Here is a 15825-nt window from a genome sequence, read left to right on the forward strand (position 1 = left end):
TGCCTGAGTGCAGGGAAATCATCTTGCGAATGCTTTTTCTTCCAACGCTTTTCTGCAATTCTGGATATCTGCCGAAGCTTTTTAGTGATGTTATTGTGCCAGGGTTGTCTATTGATTTGTCGCACTCTGCTCTGCATGACAGGGGCGACCGAGTTGATGGCTGATGCGAGAGTGGCATTGTAGAAAGCAGTGGCAGTGTCTGCGTCGTGGAGGGAGGATATGAATGCCAGTGGTAAGATAGAGTCAGAGAGCGTGTGGGTGTCAAGGTTAAAAGTTAAAATTTTCCCTTCAACCAACTGGATTGAAGTATGTATTGATTGCCCGGCATCAGAGGAAAAAACGCAAATACCCACGTAAAAGTTTTGTGGTATACGACCAGTTGGTTGAAAGGGAATATTTGCATCTTTATTACTGGGAGAAAAAAACTTTGCAATGGAGAGGCACAGAAGAAAAAAGAAAATAGACAAAAATCAGAATTATAGGAGCAGCGCCACTTGGAGGAAAAAAAATCCAGGGAAAGGTCCTCCTTAAAGCATGGCAAGGCTAAAGGTGTTCATAGTAGGGCACAATTCTATATTCTGTTTCATGGCACAACGCAATGCCAACACAAATATGGATGGTAGCCCTTGTGATATCTTATACCCTAAAAGACAAGTCAGGAAAGGTCACCCCAAATACATTACCACCTCTACCCCTTTTGCTATTACATGCACTAAAGAGGACCTATCACCCTGTGTTACTGTATTATATCAGCGCTGCGGCTCGTTCGTATCCTTTGCCTGCATTGTGTCACCTTGCCTATCCAATGCGCAGGGCAACTGCATCACCGCTCTATTAAGCTGAATTAGCCCCGCAGCCCCATTGTTCTGTAAGGGACCCACACCGATCATAAAGTGATGGCATACCGTAGTGAAACTGTAACACCCTTTTAAAAATATTTACCATTTAGATATTTAGCAGTGTTACATAGTTACACACTACAAATAACCCTGTGTGTAGTCAGATCCAAAAATTATCCCTCCTCGGCCCTGCTCTTTCCAAACATTTTCCTGAACGCTGTAGCAGTATTTATGTACAGTGGATGTCAGCACTATTCTCAGATGGCACATTATATATTGGTGAGGACACTTCTGGGTCTCTCCCTAAAAAAAGCATGCAAACCCATATCAGTATGAGGTAAGGAGCAGACACAAGTGCACAAACCCGAGGGATGGCAAAAGGGACAGGGCAAGATGATGCTTCATAAGGACCAACCGCCAGCACAATACAACTGCCGACTGAAAAGACCTTACGGACTGATGGTCGTTTAAATCCCTATTTACACAGGCAGACCGAGCTAACGATTGGCACTGAGCCATCTGCAATAGATCCAGACTAGATCTCTCAGTGCACGTAATCTGCCATGGTTTTTGCCAGAGTTCTGTTTAAACAGGACGATGCACTGCTGAGAACAATGATTTTTTGCACTTTGCAAAAATAATTTCACTCAATGAAAGAGTGAATGTCAGCCTGTTTACACTGCAAAATAATCACGCAACAAGCAGTTTTAAGAGCGCCCATTCTTTATTATCTTTCAGTGTAAATGCAGCTTAGAGGGGTTATTCACTACTCGGACAACCCCTTCTCAATCAGTATGTTTGCCCCCAGTAAAATAACAACTGTTATACTCACCTCCAGTGCCGACACCTTTTCAGCACTTTCTCTACCGGGGCTCACTTGACATTGTTATGTCATACAATCCCTGCGGCCAATCACCGCTGCCTTCACTCTTGCCACATTCGGATTAATTACATACAGTACATCTGAAGGACGTGAGAATAAAATAAGCGATATCAAAATCGCTCAATAAAACAATACGAGGTGAACCTCTCCAGATATACTCATACCCAAAAAATCATTAAAAATGATGTATATATCCTTTAAAGGGGTATTCCAGTCCCTAAAAATGATCAGGAAACATAAAAACTACTAGATTGTTGTGTGTCAGACTGCTGAGACCACCATCGATCACCAGAACAGTGAACTCATATCCCCCATTAATGGAACAACATGCTGGCGATCTACGGAGATCTGTTGTCTGATCCGTACTGTTGTAGAGTCTATCTCCTCTCCGATATATAGGTGATAATTTGTAGTATCTGTATTACCCCTCTTATACCAGCCTCAGCCTTTAACCTCATTGTTTCCCCTTAGTTCCAGTGATAAGAAGGCAACAAATGGCAGCATGGACTCATTAAGCTTAGATATTAAAACCTACGACAGTGTGGATAGCCTTGTCCAGTACAGCGATGGAGAACACAGTCACTTCAATGAGGATGGATCATTCATTGGAGCTTACACAGAATCGAAGGAGAAAAATCCAGAGGATGGAACCCTACATATTCAGTCTGTCCACTCCAAATAACAGACCTGCATCCATGAAGAACTGTATCTTATACATTGTAATTCTTCAGGTGACATGGACAGCACATTTGGTGCCCTTATACAAGAAGGAATTGGCTTGGATATTTCATTGTTGAAAACCTAGTAGCCAAAAAAAATAACATGTTCTTTCCTAGGCGCTCACCTAAAACAACGGAACATTGGCATCTATTTTCCAGCATTGACTGAAGATACAAAGCCATGTATTACTACACATGAACACCACAATATATAGACTTTGTGAAGGACGTGATTGCGTACGCACATCGATGTGGCAACAAGAGTCGGGCTGGTTTTCTATTAAACACATTAAATCATCCCATCTGTGCATCATGCATGTGATATGAAGATCCTACTGTATGTTTTAATGCCCATTTTACAGAAAGATTATTGGGGTATAAATGTGGCAAACACACTTTTTCATCATGAATGGAGTTTAGTTGCAAAAGGAAAATCAAAGCATTTGTAAATTGACAACATATTGTGCATGTGTATCTATGTTTCTATTGTGTCATGTCTACTGTAGCTCTAACCGCGGCTTATAAGAGGAGCCCCGATACCAATACCTGTCATCTAAGATGTCCAACAGCGGGTATATATATATATATATATATATATATATATCCAAGTAAAAATCTGCAGAAAACAAGGACTTACCTGGAGCTTAGGGTGCCAATTTACATTAGATGTGTCTGTATGAAACACCTGATCGGAAATCTATCTAATGTGTATGGGGCTGCCCCAACTTTACATTTAACATAGGCATTTCTTTGTTCCTTTGGGATGTAAGCCACTGTCAGCCGGCAACTAATGTCCCTCTCCCCATTTGAACACTTGCAGGTTTGACCAAGCGTGCACGTGTATACAGGATTTGTACTGTAGCTGTCATTCAGCCTACAACTATCTACGGTGTATGTGCATCTTTTTAAAGGGATTGTCCAAAATTTTATTTACCGTACATAAATCATTATTGCAATTGGGTTTCATTAACAGTTTTGCATCCTAGTTAATCTGTATTTTTCTGAGCTGTTCTCAGGCTGTTTTATGACCTCTAACCACTAATGATGAGCAAACGTGCTCCAATAACGTCTTATCCGAGCATACTTAGGTGTTATCCGAGCATCTGGGTGTGCTCGTATATTATGTTTGAGTCCCTGCGGCTGCATGATTTTTGGCGGTTAGGCTAGGTTCACATTGCGTTAGTGGGTGATCGCTAACGGACAGCGTTGCACGGCGAAAATGTCGCAATTAACGCCGTGCAACGGGTCCGCTAGTGCACCCATTGACAGCAATGTAAATTTCGCCTGCAGCGCATCACTAGCGCGTGCCTTTTTCGGCTCACGCTAGTGATGTGCCGTTCTTCTGTGACGCGCCTCGGACGCTGCTTGCAGCGTCCGCGGCGCGCCCGAGGTCCGTTCCCCGCTCTCGCAGATCGGGGATCTGCGAGAGCGGGGACGTTAACGCGACCCCTGAACGCGGCCCCTAAATAAACATTGCGTTAGCGCAATCCGCTAGCGCTAGCGCTAAACGGATTGCCCTAACGCAATGTGAACCTAGCCTTAGGCTGATAACAAAAAGGCAATCCCCACATGGGTTGTGTCTGTCTAACAGCCACAAATCATGCAGCCGCAGGGACTGGAACATAATATACAAGCATGCTCAGATACTCAGATAACACCCAAGCGAGCTCGGATAAGACGTTATCAGAGCACGTTCGCTCATCACTAATAACCACATGAAAGTTATGAATGTGCTGGAAACAAAGAGCCTGTAAAAGCCAAATGATTAATTTTTTCAATGAAAAACAATTGCAAAATGATTTTTAGCCCCAAATACATGCACTTAGGCAAACCCGTAAGTAATGTTCCAATGGTGGACAACGTCTAAGATCCCATCTGAAAGGTGAAAATAGAGACAGTATGTTTTGATGACAATTACGGACACAATAAGTTGACAACTCATTGGTCAAATCACCTTAATGTTTTACGGTTTACTTCCTAAACTTCTTGGTACAGTACACAGTTGAACATGCCTGCACTTAGCTCCTTGCTTTTTCAACCTGCGGCTCTTTATCTGCTGTAAAACTAGAACTCCCAGCTTGCCCCGACCGCTTATAATGGGCAGGCTTACCAGGACATTCTAGGAAATGTAATTTAGGAAAAGCTGCAAAATCACGGCTTGGAGACCATTGATTTAGATGGTAAACTGGGCTTAGCTGGTAATAGGTGGGGGTGTGAAGGGATCCCGATGCCAGGGCAAGCGCGTAGCCTCCACTGCACTTACATCAATTTGCAGGCTGGTTTGTATTTGCGGCATTATACTTTTCTTACCTGCGGTGTGGTATCGCACATTGTCCTATTCACTTACCTACCAAACAGATTTGCTAAGTTGAAAAAAAAATACAAGTACGTATACAGCCAAAGCTTGACATTGCATTTACTAAACGGGTTGCTTGGTCTAAGGCCGGGGTCATACTAGCGTATGGCGTCTGATGCGAGCATCTGCCGAGTGTCAGTGCACTGTACTCCGATCCTCTCGCATGAGGTGTGGAGGAGATGGAGAAAGTAATTTCTCTGTCTCCTTTATTGCCTGTCTCACCAAATGTCAGACTGCACTGGGATGACATCTGAGTGCAGTCCGATGTTTCACAAGCACCCATAGATTTGTATGGGTGCATGTGAGCCGAGTCTGGCTGCCATTCGCAGCATGCTGCGATTGTTATCTCATACCGAATCTGCAAGAGAAGATGATAATCGCTGATGTGCGCTGCCCATAGTATAACATTGGGCCGAGTGTGATTAAACATCGGGCAGCACTTGTCCATGTTAAACGCTTGTGTGAGCGAGGACTAAAGCTACTCTATGTGACTGCAGACTTGTGAATCATGACGTCACGCACACTGCACACTGTGAGGATTCTCCAGTGCCAGGAGCGCCGGTCGAATGACCACAAGTATGCAATATACATACTCCCGGCCAGATTCCAAATAGATGGGCGCAGCCTCGCTCATAGAAAGTGTATTGAGTGAGACCGGAAACAGTCTAGTCATAAAGTGGCATTTTGTTGTCACAAAACTGACGCTCTCGATGCCAGCACTGGAGAATCCTCACAGCGCGCAGTGAGCGCCATGTGAGAATTCATAAGTCTGCAGTCACAAAGAGTGACTGCAGACTTGTAGCTCTAGACTGAACAACCCCTTTAACATTTCTATTGTCTGGTGGATAAAAGATAATATGAGGATTGTGCCCATGAACTAAGAAAATGTATAAACCAGAATAGCCCAATATAATGACCTCTACTTTTAGTGGTGGACGCCACATTCCAGCATTTCTGCTCATGGACAATAATGCTGGTGGCACAAAAACTCAGCTATAACGTTACATGTTTGGTACTTTCAGGAAAAGTATCGAACATATCATAACATAACTTTCCATACGGCTGTATGTTTGTAGACAACAAAAACACTATAAAGAAAGGTATTAGGACACCTCCACATTACATATACACATTCTAATTCATCCCTAAGATTTTCAGTGGGGTTGAGGTCAGGGCTCAGTATAGTTGGTCATGTTCTTCCACACCAATCTTTTCCACCATGGACCTTGCTGTGCGCACTAGGTACAGTCATGGGGGAGAGCAAAGAGTCTTCCCCAAACTGTTCCCACAAAATTAGATTCAAACAATTGTCCAAAGTGGTAGAAAAAATGGATATTTAAACTCATATTTACATAATCCACACCTAATAAACTATTGAGGGTTCTAACAAATTGTACGTAATCTCATAATTCCCACTATAACAAATACAGTAAAGTATAAACAGCTTATTTTCTGAATAGCATCAGAAAGTTTATTAATAAACAATTAAAACACAAATACAAAAACAATTACCCTTAAAAAAAACATAAAATAAAACCCATTTAAAAGGAAAGATAGGCAGTGTGACCAAAAAAGCATGAAAATGCACACCAAATCATACAATATTAGTAAACTGGTATGGGTGTAATATTATATATCACAACTACCAGGAGCATATAATATATATTTATGGAAACAATTGCAATAACAATACAACCTGTCCCTAGATGTGACAGCAACTCAGAAAATCTAATTATAAATATATGTAACTTAGGGAACTGACAGACAGTTCCCCATATTGCCAACAGATTAAGGTAATGTATAGATTAGCCATCATACCCACCATGTTCCATTATGAAACAGAGACCACAAGCACAGTACCCCAACGTGCGTTTCGCGTCAGCTTCGTCAGGGGGTCAATTGTCAAAAGTGTGCTGAAGAATCAAGATTTCCCTTTACTGGGACTAAAGGGCCGAGTCCAACCCCTAAAAAATAACCACATAAAATTATCACCCCTCCAATAAACGTTACAGCTAGCATAATGAAGCCAGGCAGGAAATATTCTCCTGGCATTCACCAAACCCAGACTCCTCCATCAGATGTCATTTAGTGATCTGTCACTGCACAAAACACAATTCCACTGCTTCAGAGTCCATGGCGGCGGCTTTACTCATGAAGCTTCCAGCAGGGGGGCACAGTTTTTGTGCTGATGTTAATAGGAGGTCTGGACTCTGCAATTATGGAGTCAGCAGTGTTGGTGACTTCTCTGCCCTCTGCTCCTCAGCACTCAGTGACCCCGTTCGGTAACTTTATGTGGTCTCCACTTCATGGCTGAGTTATCTGTGCTTCCTTCCACTTTCCAGGTGCGTTCAATACTTTAGTTCATATACCGTAGTGTATAAAGATTTGAGATTTGTCATTGCGAATTGTGTTAATGCCACCTTGTCTCTGCATGATGAGCATCCATAAAAGACTAGCGTCAAGTGCTATAAGAGAAGGAATCATATACATGCTGTTGAAATGGAAGAAGGTCAAATCTTTGTGTGGTCTTGTTTGTATTTTGCTCTTTCATAAAAAAAGCTAGAAAAAAATAAAATAAAAAAAATATTGACTGTTCTTTGATTACTTGAAAGAAGTGTTTTTTTTTTTCTCATGATTTCTACATACGGTAAATATGAAAATACTAAAGAGTGTTGTTTAGACAAGCTACCTAAAAATCATTGCTCTCGGCAGCACATCTCCTCGTGTTAACAGGATGTGCTGCTGACAACAAGCAAAACATGTGGGGACCAAACAATACAGTTTCCATTGGCTCGATGGATCCATACACCGCTCGTTGCACAGCCTCATAGACTTTTTATTGAGGCCATACAACACTTTGTGGTAACTGTGCAACGCCCCCATTGCCGCAGGGCCGAGGGGTACCCGGTACCGGGCCTCTGAGTCTATGTTCTGGGGTTGTCACGGTGGCTAGACCCGGTCCGTGACCCTGCTGAGGGGCGCCCAATGAAAGGTGTGAATGGTGGTGGTAGTGCGGTGCAGTAAATAACGAGGACACCAGGTTGCAGTCTCTTTACCTCTTTACTGAAGGCTTCAGGGTCCTCAATCCGGAATACGGTTAACTGGGCTGCGCAAGCCTGGTCGGTCCGATGGCACCTCCAGAGTTCCCTTTGCAGGTGGAAATCTGTGCCTTCCTGCTAGCGCTTGTGTGTTGTAGTCCTTCCCTGCTGAGCACCACGGGATAGTCCTCACAACTGCTGTGTCTGTTTCTCGTGTTCCCTCACAACTCTATTCTGATGTTCTTCCACGTCCCCCAGATCTTATGGTTAGGACGCACCCGTATGACGGGGAGGCTCGGAGCTCTTCCGGGACTCTAGCGTCGCCCCACTCCTGTTGTTACCCCCCTGTGTCTTCCTAGGTCTCTTGGGTGAGACAGCCCGCCTATAACTGACTGTCCTGCCGTAGGTTTGAAGTTTGGCTTGGAGCTCTATACTTCCTCGGCGTTCCGGCCACCGGTTATGCGCCTCAGTAGGATGTTGCCTCGTCTTACAGCACGACCCCTACTGGTATTCTCCTTGTTGCGTTGATCTCGTTTCTCACTCAGCACAATATACCTCGCTTCTTGTCCTTTCTTGGGGTACCGCCGCTATATCGTGCAGCCACGGTCCCGTAACGTTCTCTCTCGTTGCTAGGCCTCTGTCAGGATCCCACCCCTGACAGGGACCCCTCTGAATCTTCCCCTACAACACCCTCTGCCACAAGGTGTTGCCTGGTTCCAACCCAGTCAGCTTTCTCTCTAACTTCCTGCCTAACCCCCAGTTTTACCAGACTGTGAGGAGTGGCCTAATAAATAGCACCCTTAGCTCCCCCTGGAGGCCTGACTGTGAAATGTATTGGTGTCTGTGATACCTGGTCAGATGAACTCCTTCAGTGCCATCAGACGTACCATAGCCCCCCTTAGTGGCGGAGCTACAGTACTGCAATGACCAGGACTCTGGGGCGCTGCAACTGCATGGAGAAGCTCAGTGATACGGATGGTCCAGACGAGTGTATAATCCATGCGTGTGCTGCCCGAATGATATGCAAGTCAACAGGGTTTTGACACAAGGCCTAATAATCCATGTGTAAATAATTGCAGCACGCGCTACTCACATCTGGTTTTTGGATCAGATTAAAAACTGATTTGTTATAGACACCATCCATGCGACATCCATTAGGATGGTTCTCACTTTCGAAAGTGTGTTTTCTTTAGTAGGCAGCCCTTGATTCTCTTTCTGTATGTAACCTAAAAATGCAAAAAATAATTCAGCTAGATACACACAGATTTAGGGGTTCCTACCTGCAATCAAATTTACTGCATTTTTGCCATAGCTGAGTGCCATTTGCAGGGGCGGTTCTAGGTTTTCATAAATCCCTGGCGAAAGAGCCTCAGTGGCTCCTCTAACACATACCACAATTCATGATGCAGATAGTGCTGAGAAATATAGATATAGTACAATGCCAAAGATTTCACTACTTACATTACATGAGCAATATCTATTGTACATTCTACAATAGCTCAGAAACTGGACAGTATAGCCCTCCATACAGCATTATGGGCACCACACAGCGCTCCATATAGACTAATGAACCCCATATAATACTCCATACAGTGTTATAGGCACCACGTAGTGCTCCATACAGAATAATGAGCCCATACAGTATTATGGGCACCGCTTAGTGCTCAATACAGAATAATGACTCCATATAATGCTCCATACAGTACTATGGGCACCACATAGTGCTCCATACAGAATAATAAGCCCCATATATTGCTGCATACAGTATTATGGGCACCACATAGTGCTCCATACAGAATAATGACCCCATATAATGCTTCATACAGTAATATGGGCACCGCATAGCGCTCCATACAGAATAATGACCCCATATAATGCTCCATACAGTACTATGGGCACCACATAGTGCTCCATACAGAATAATAAGCCCCATATATTGCTGCATACAGTATTATGGGCACCACATAGTGCTCCATACAGAATAATGACCCCATATAATGCTTCATACAGTATTATGGGCAACGCATAGCGCTCCATACAGAATAATGACCCCATATAATGCTCCATACAGTACTATGGGCACCACATAGTGCTCCATACAGAATAATAAGCCCCATATATTGCTGCATACAGTATTATGGGCACCACATAGTGCTCCATACAGAATAATGACCCCATATATTGCTCCATACAGTATTATGGGCACCGCATAGTGCTCCATACAGAATAATGACCCCATATAATGCTCCATACAGTACTATGGGCACCACATAGTGCTCCATACAGAATAATAAGCCCCATATATTGCTGCATACAGTATTATGGGCACCACATAGTGCTCCATACAGAATAATGACCCCATATAATGCTTCATACAGTATTATGGGCACCGCATAGCGCTCCATACAGAATAATGACCCCATATAATGCTCCATACAGTACTATGGGCACCACATAGTGCTCCATACAGAATAATAAGCCCCATATATTGCTGCATGCAGTATTATGGGCACCACATAGTGCTCCATACAGAATAATGACCCCATATAATGCTTCATACAGTATTATGGGCACCGCATAGCGCTCCATACAGAATAATGACCCCATATAATGCTCCATACAGTATTATGGGCACCGCATAGCGCTCCATACAGAATAATGAGCCCCATATATTGCTCCATACAGTATTATGGGCACTACAAAGTGCTCCATACAGAATAAGGAGCCCATTCAGTATTATGGGCACCGCATAGTGCTCCATACAGAATAATGACCCCATATAATGCTCCATACAGTATTATGGGCACCACAAAGTGCTCCATACAGAATAATGAGCCCATACAGTATTATGGGCACCGCATAGTGCTCCATACAGAATAATGACCCCATATAATGTTCCATACAGTATGGGCACCACATAGTGCTCCATACAGAATAATGAGCCCATACAGTATTGTTGTGTATCCGTTTTTTGGGCTCCCCTGGTGGTTGCTGGTGGTACTGGTGACTTGTTTGCACTTTGCTTCTTCTGTTCACCTGCTTCCATCAGTGTTTGGGAGTTTCCTATTTAGCCTTGCTCTCCAGTCATTTCCTTGCCGGTCATCATTGTAACCAGAGCCTTTGGTTGCATTTTCCTGCTACTAGTCTGCTGATCAGCTAAGTGAACTTTGTCCTTTTGTTTTGTACCTTTTGTCCAGTTTGCAGTTTTTGTAAGTCTCTGTAGCTGGAAGCTCTTGCGGGCTGAAATTGCCACTCCTGTGTCATGAGTTGACACAGGAGTCTTAAAGTAATTTCAGGATGGTTTTTGAAAGGGTTTTCAGTTGACCGTGAAGTCCTCTTTTGTATCCTTCTGCTATCTAGTAAGTGGACCTCTCTTTGCTAAATCTACTTTCATACTGTGTATGTCTTTTCCTCTTAATTCACCGTTATTACATGTGGGGGGCTGCTATCATCTTTTGGGGTATTTCCCTAGAGGTAAGCCAGGTCTGTTTCTTCCTCTACCAGGCGTAGTTAGTCCTCCGGCTGGCGCGTGGCATATAGGAAGCCGTAGGTATGCTCCCTGGCTACTGTTAGTTGTGTGGTAGATTTAGCTCACGGTCAACTCGAGTTTCCATCACCCGAGAGCTCGTTTGTTACTTATGTGTTTTTTACGTTCCCTTGCCATTGGGAACCATGACAGTATGACCGGCCTACAAAGTGTTAATTGTTTGGGCTGAAGCAGGAGAAAAAGAAGTGTTGAAGGGAAATTTTTTTTTTTTTTTCTTTCCCTCAGAGTTTTGCTGCCTAGCCCTTAATTGCTGTCTAGCTGCTTCTTACCTCCTCTTAACCCTTGAATGGCTCTGACCTTAGCTGTTTAACATGGATGTCCAGAGTTTGGCTGCAGGTTTAAATAATCTTGCTACGAAGGTTCAAAATTTACAAGATTTTGTTATACATGCTCCTATTTCTGAACCTAAAATCCCTACACCAGAGGTGTTTTCTGGAGATAGATCTCGGTTTTTGAATTTCAAATATAATTGTAAATTATTCCTTTCTCTCAGACCTCACTCCTCAGGAGATCCTGTCCAGCAGGTTAAGATTGTAATCTCTTTGCTGCGAGGTGACCCTCAAAATTGGGCATTTTCATTGGCACCAGGGGATCCTGCGTTGCTCAATGTGGATGCGTTTTTCCTGGCTTTAGGGTTGCTTTATGAGGAACCTAATTTGGAGATTCAAGCTGAAAAAGCTTTGATAGCCCTATCTCAAGGGCAAGATGAAGCGGAGATATACTGCCAAAAATTTCGTAGGTGGTCTGTGCTTACTCAGTGGAATGAGTGCGCCTTAGCGGCAAATTTCAGAGAGGGCCTTTCTGATGCCGTTAAAGATGTTATGGTCGGGTTCCCTGCGCCTACAGGTCTGAATGAGTCCATGACAATGGCAATTCAGATTGATCGGCGTTTGCGGGAGCGCAAACCCGTGCACCATTTGGCGGTATCTTCTGAAGAGACGCCAGAGAAAATGCAATGTGACAGAGTTATGTCCAGAAGCGAGCGGCAGAATTATAGGCGTAAAAATGGGTTATGCTTCTATTGTGGTGATTCTGCTCATGTTATATCGGCATGCTCTAAGCGTACTAGGAAGGTTGACAAGTCCATTTCAATTGGCACTTTACAGTCCAAATTTATTTTGTCTGTAACCTTGATTTGGTCATTATCAGTTATTACCGTGGATGCCTATGTGGACTCGGGCGCCGCTCTGAGTCTTATGGACTGGTCCTTTGCCAGGCGCTGTGGGTTTGATTTAGAGCCTCTGGAAGTCCCTATACCTCTGAAGGGTATTGATTCTACACCTTTGGCTTGTAATAAACCACAGTTCTGGACGCAAGTGACTATGCGTATGACTCCAGACCATCAGGAGGTGATTCGCTTCCTTGTGTTGTACAATTTACATGATGTTTTGGTGCTTGGATTACCATGGTTACAGTCTCATAACCCAGTCCTTGACTGGAAGGCTATGTCTGTGTTAAGCTGGGGATGTCGGGGGGCTCATGGGGACACTCCTATGGTGTCCATTTCGTCATCTATTCCATCTGAGATTCCAGCATTTTTGTCTGATTATCGTGATATTTTTGAAGAGCCTAAGATTGGTTCACTCCCTCCTCACAGGGATTGTGATTGCGCCATAGATCTGATTCCTGGCAGTAAATTTCCAAAGGGTCGTTTGTTTAACCTATCTGTACCTGAACATGCTGCTATGCGCGAGTATATTAAGGAGTCCCTGGAAAAGGGACATATTCGTCCTTCTTCATCACCTTTAGGAGCCGGTTTTTTCTTTGTCTCTAAAAAGGATGGCTCTCTGAGGCCTTGTATTGATTATCGTCTCCTGAATAAAATTACAGTCAAATATCAGTATCCGTTGCCTTTGCTGACTGATTTGTTTGCTCGCATAAGGGGGGCTAAGTGGTTCTCTAAGATTGATCTTCGTGGGGCGTATAATTTGGTGCGAATTAAGCAGGGGGATGAGTGGAAGACCGCATTTAATACGCCTGAGGGCCATTTTGAGTATTTGGTAATGCCTTTCGGCCTTTCTAATGCACCTTCTGTCTTTCAGTCCTTAATGCATGATATTTTCCAGGAATATTTGGATAAATTTATGATTGTGTACTTGGATGATATTTTGATTTTTTCTGATGACTGGGAGTCTCATGTTCAGCAGGTCAGGAGGGTTTTTCAGGTTTTGCGGGAGAATTCTTTGTGTGTTAAGGGTTCAAAGTGTGTTTTTGGGGTTCAAAAAATTTCATTTTTGGGGTATATTTTTTCCCCTTCTTCTATTGAGATGGACCCTGTCAAGGTTCGGGCTATTTACGACTGGACGCAGCCTACTTCTCTGAAGAGTCTCCAGAAATTCTTGGGCTTTGCTAATTTTTATCGTCGATTTATAGCTGGTTTTTCTGGCGTTGCTAAACCTCTGACGGATTTGACTAAAAAGGGTGCTGATGTTGCCAATTGGTCCCCTGCTGCCGTGGAGGCCTTTCGGGAGCTTAAGCGCCGCTTTTTGTCTGCCCCTGTATTGCGCCAGCCTGATGTTTCTCTTCCCTTTCAGGTTGAGGTCGATGCTTCCGAGATCGGAGCGGGGGCGGTTTTGTCGCAGAAAAGTTCCGACTGCTCAGTGATGAGACCTTGTGCGTTCTTTTCGCGAAAATTTTCGGCCGCCGAGCGAAACTATGATGTTGGTAATTGGGAGCTTTTGGCCATGAAGTGGGCATTTGAGGAGTGGCGTCATTGGCTTGAGGGTGCCAGACATCAGGTGGTAGTTTTGACTGATCACAAGAATTTAATTTATTTGGAGTCTGCCAGGCGCCTGAATCCTAGACAGGCACGTTGGTCGTTGTTCTTTTCCCGGTTTAATTTTGTGGTCTCGTACTTACCGGGTTCTAGGAATGTGAAAGCAGATGCTCTTTCTAGGAGTTTTGAGCCTGACTCTCCTGGGAATTCTGAACCTGCTGGTGTCCTTAAGGATGGAGTGGTTTTGTCTGCTGTCTCTCCAGATTTGCGACGTGCTTTGCAAGAATTTCAGGCGGATAGACCTGATCGTTGTCCGTCTGGTAGACTGTTTGTTCCTGACGAGTGGACCACTAGAGTCATCTCGGAAGTTCATTCTTCTACTCTGGCAGGTCATCCGGGAATTTTTGGCACCAGAGATTTGGTGGCTAGATCCTTCTGGTGGCCATCTCTATGGACTTTATCTCGGATCTCCCTGTTTCTCAGAAGATGTCTGTCATCTGGGTGGTGTGTGACCGTTTTTCTAAAATGGTTCATTTGGTGCCATTGCCTAAGTTGCCTTCCTCATCTGAGTTGGTCCCTCTGTTTTTTCAAAATGTGGTTCGCTTGCATGGTATTCCGGAAAACATCGTTTCTGACAGGGGTACCCAGTTCGTGTCTAGATTTTGGCGGGCAGTCTGTGCCAGGTTGGGCATTGATTTGTCCTTTTCGTCTGCATTCCATCCTCAGACCAATGGCCAGACGGAGCGAACTAATCAAACTTTGGAGACTTATTTGAGGTGTTTTGTGTCTGCGGATCAGGATGATTGGGTTGCCTTTCTGCCGTTGGCGGAGTTTGCTCTTAATAATCGGGCTAGTTCTGCCACTTTGGTTTCTCCTTTCTTTTGCAATTCAGGGTTTCATCCGCGTTTTTCATCTGGTCAGGTTGAATCTTCGGATTGTCCTGGAGTGGATGCGGTGTTGGATCGGTTGCATCGGATTTGGGGACAAGTGGTGGATAATTTGGAATTGTCCCAGGAGAGGACTCAGCAGTTTGCTAACCGTCGTCGTCGTGTTGGTCCCCACCTTCGCGTTGGGGACTTGGTGTGGTTGTCTTCCCGTTTTGTCCCTATGAGGGTTTCTTCTCGCAAATTTAAGCCTCGGTTCATCGGTCCTTATAGGATTTTGGAGATTCTTAACCCTGTTTCCTTTCGTTTGGACCTCCCGGCATCTTTCGCTATCCATAATGTGTTCCATCGGTCGTTGTTGCGGAGATATGAGGTACCGGTGGTTCCTTCTACTGAACCTCCTGCTCCTGTGCTGGTGGAGGGTGAATTGGAGTACATCGTGGAGAAGATCTTGGACTCCCGTATTTCCAGACGGAGACTTCAATATCTGGTTAAATGGAAAGGCTATGGTCAGGAAGATAATTCTTGGGTAACTGCCTCTGATGTTCATGCCTCGGATTTGGTTCGTGCCTTTCATAGGGCTCATCCAGATCGCCCTGGCGGTTCTTGTGAGGGTTCGGTGCCCCCTCCTTAAGGGGAGGGTACTGTTGTGTATCCGTTTTTTGGGCTCCCCTGGTGGTTGCTGGTGGTACTGGTGACTTGTTTGCACTTTGCTTCTTCTGTTCACCTGCTTCCATCAGTGTTTGGGAGTTTCCTATTTAGCCTTGCTCTCCAGTCATTTCCTTGCCGGTCATCATTGTAACCAGAGCCTTCGGTTGCATTTTCCTGCTACTAGTCTGCTGA

General features: G+C 44.3%; 1 protein-coding gene across 6 annotated transcripts in view; it reads left to right on the top strand.

Moving 5' to 3' along the window:
• The window catches only part of CHL1 (cell adhesion molecule L1 like), a 133263-nt gene extending 130525 nt beyond the window's left edge, over positions 1-2738 (top strand). For all 6 annotated transcript variants that reach the window (XM_077278069.1, XM_077278075.1, XM_077278070.1 and 3 more), the window contains one exon: positions 2194-2738. In XM_077278069.1, the coding sequence (XP_077134184.1) occupies positions 2194-2404 (211 nt within the window). In that variant the 3' untranslated portion in view covers positions 2405-2738. The remainder of the gene's footprint in view (positions 1-2193) is intronic.
• Positions 2739-15825: the final 13087 nt, after the last annotated feature.

The sequence above is a fragment of the Ranitomeya variabilis genome, chromosome 8 (assembly GCF_051348905.1).
Source record: "Ranitomeya variabilis isolate aRanVar5 chromosome 8, aRanVar5.hap1, whole genome shotgun sequence".
In the NCBI taxonomy this organism is placed as follows: Eukaryota; Metazoa; Chordata; class Amphibia; order Anura; family Dendrobatidae; genus Ranitomeya; species Ranitomeya variabilis.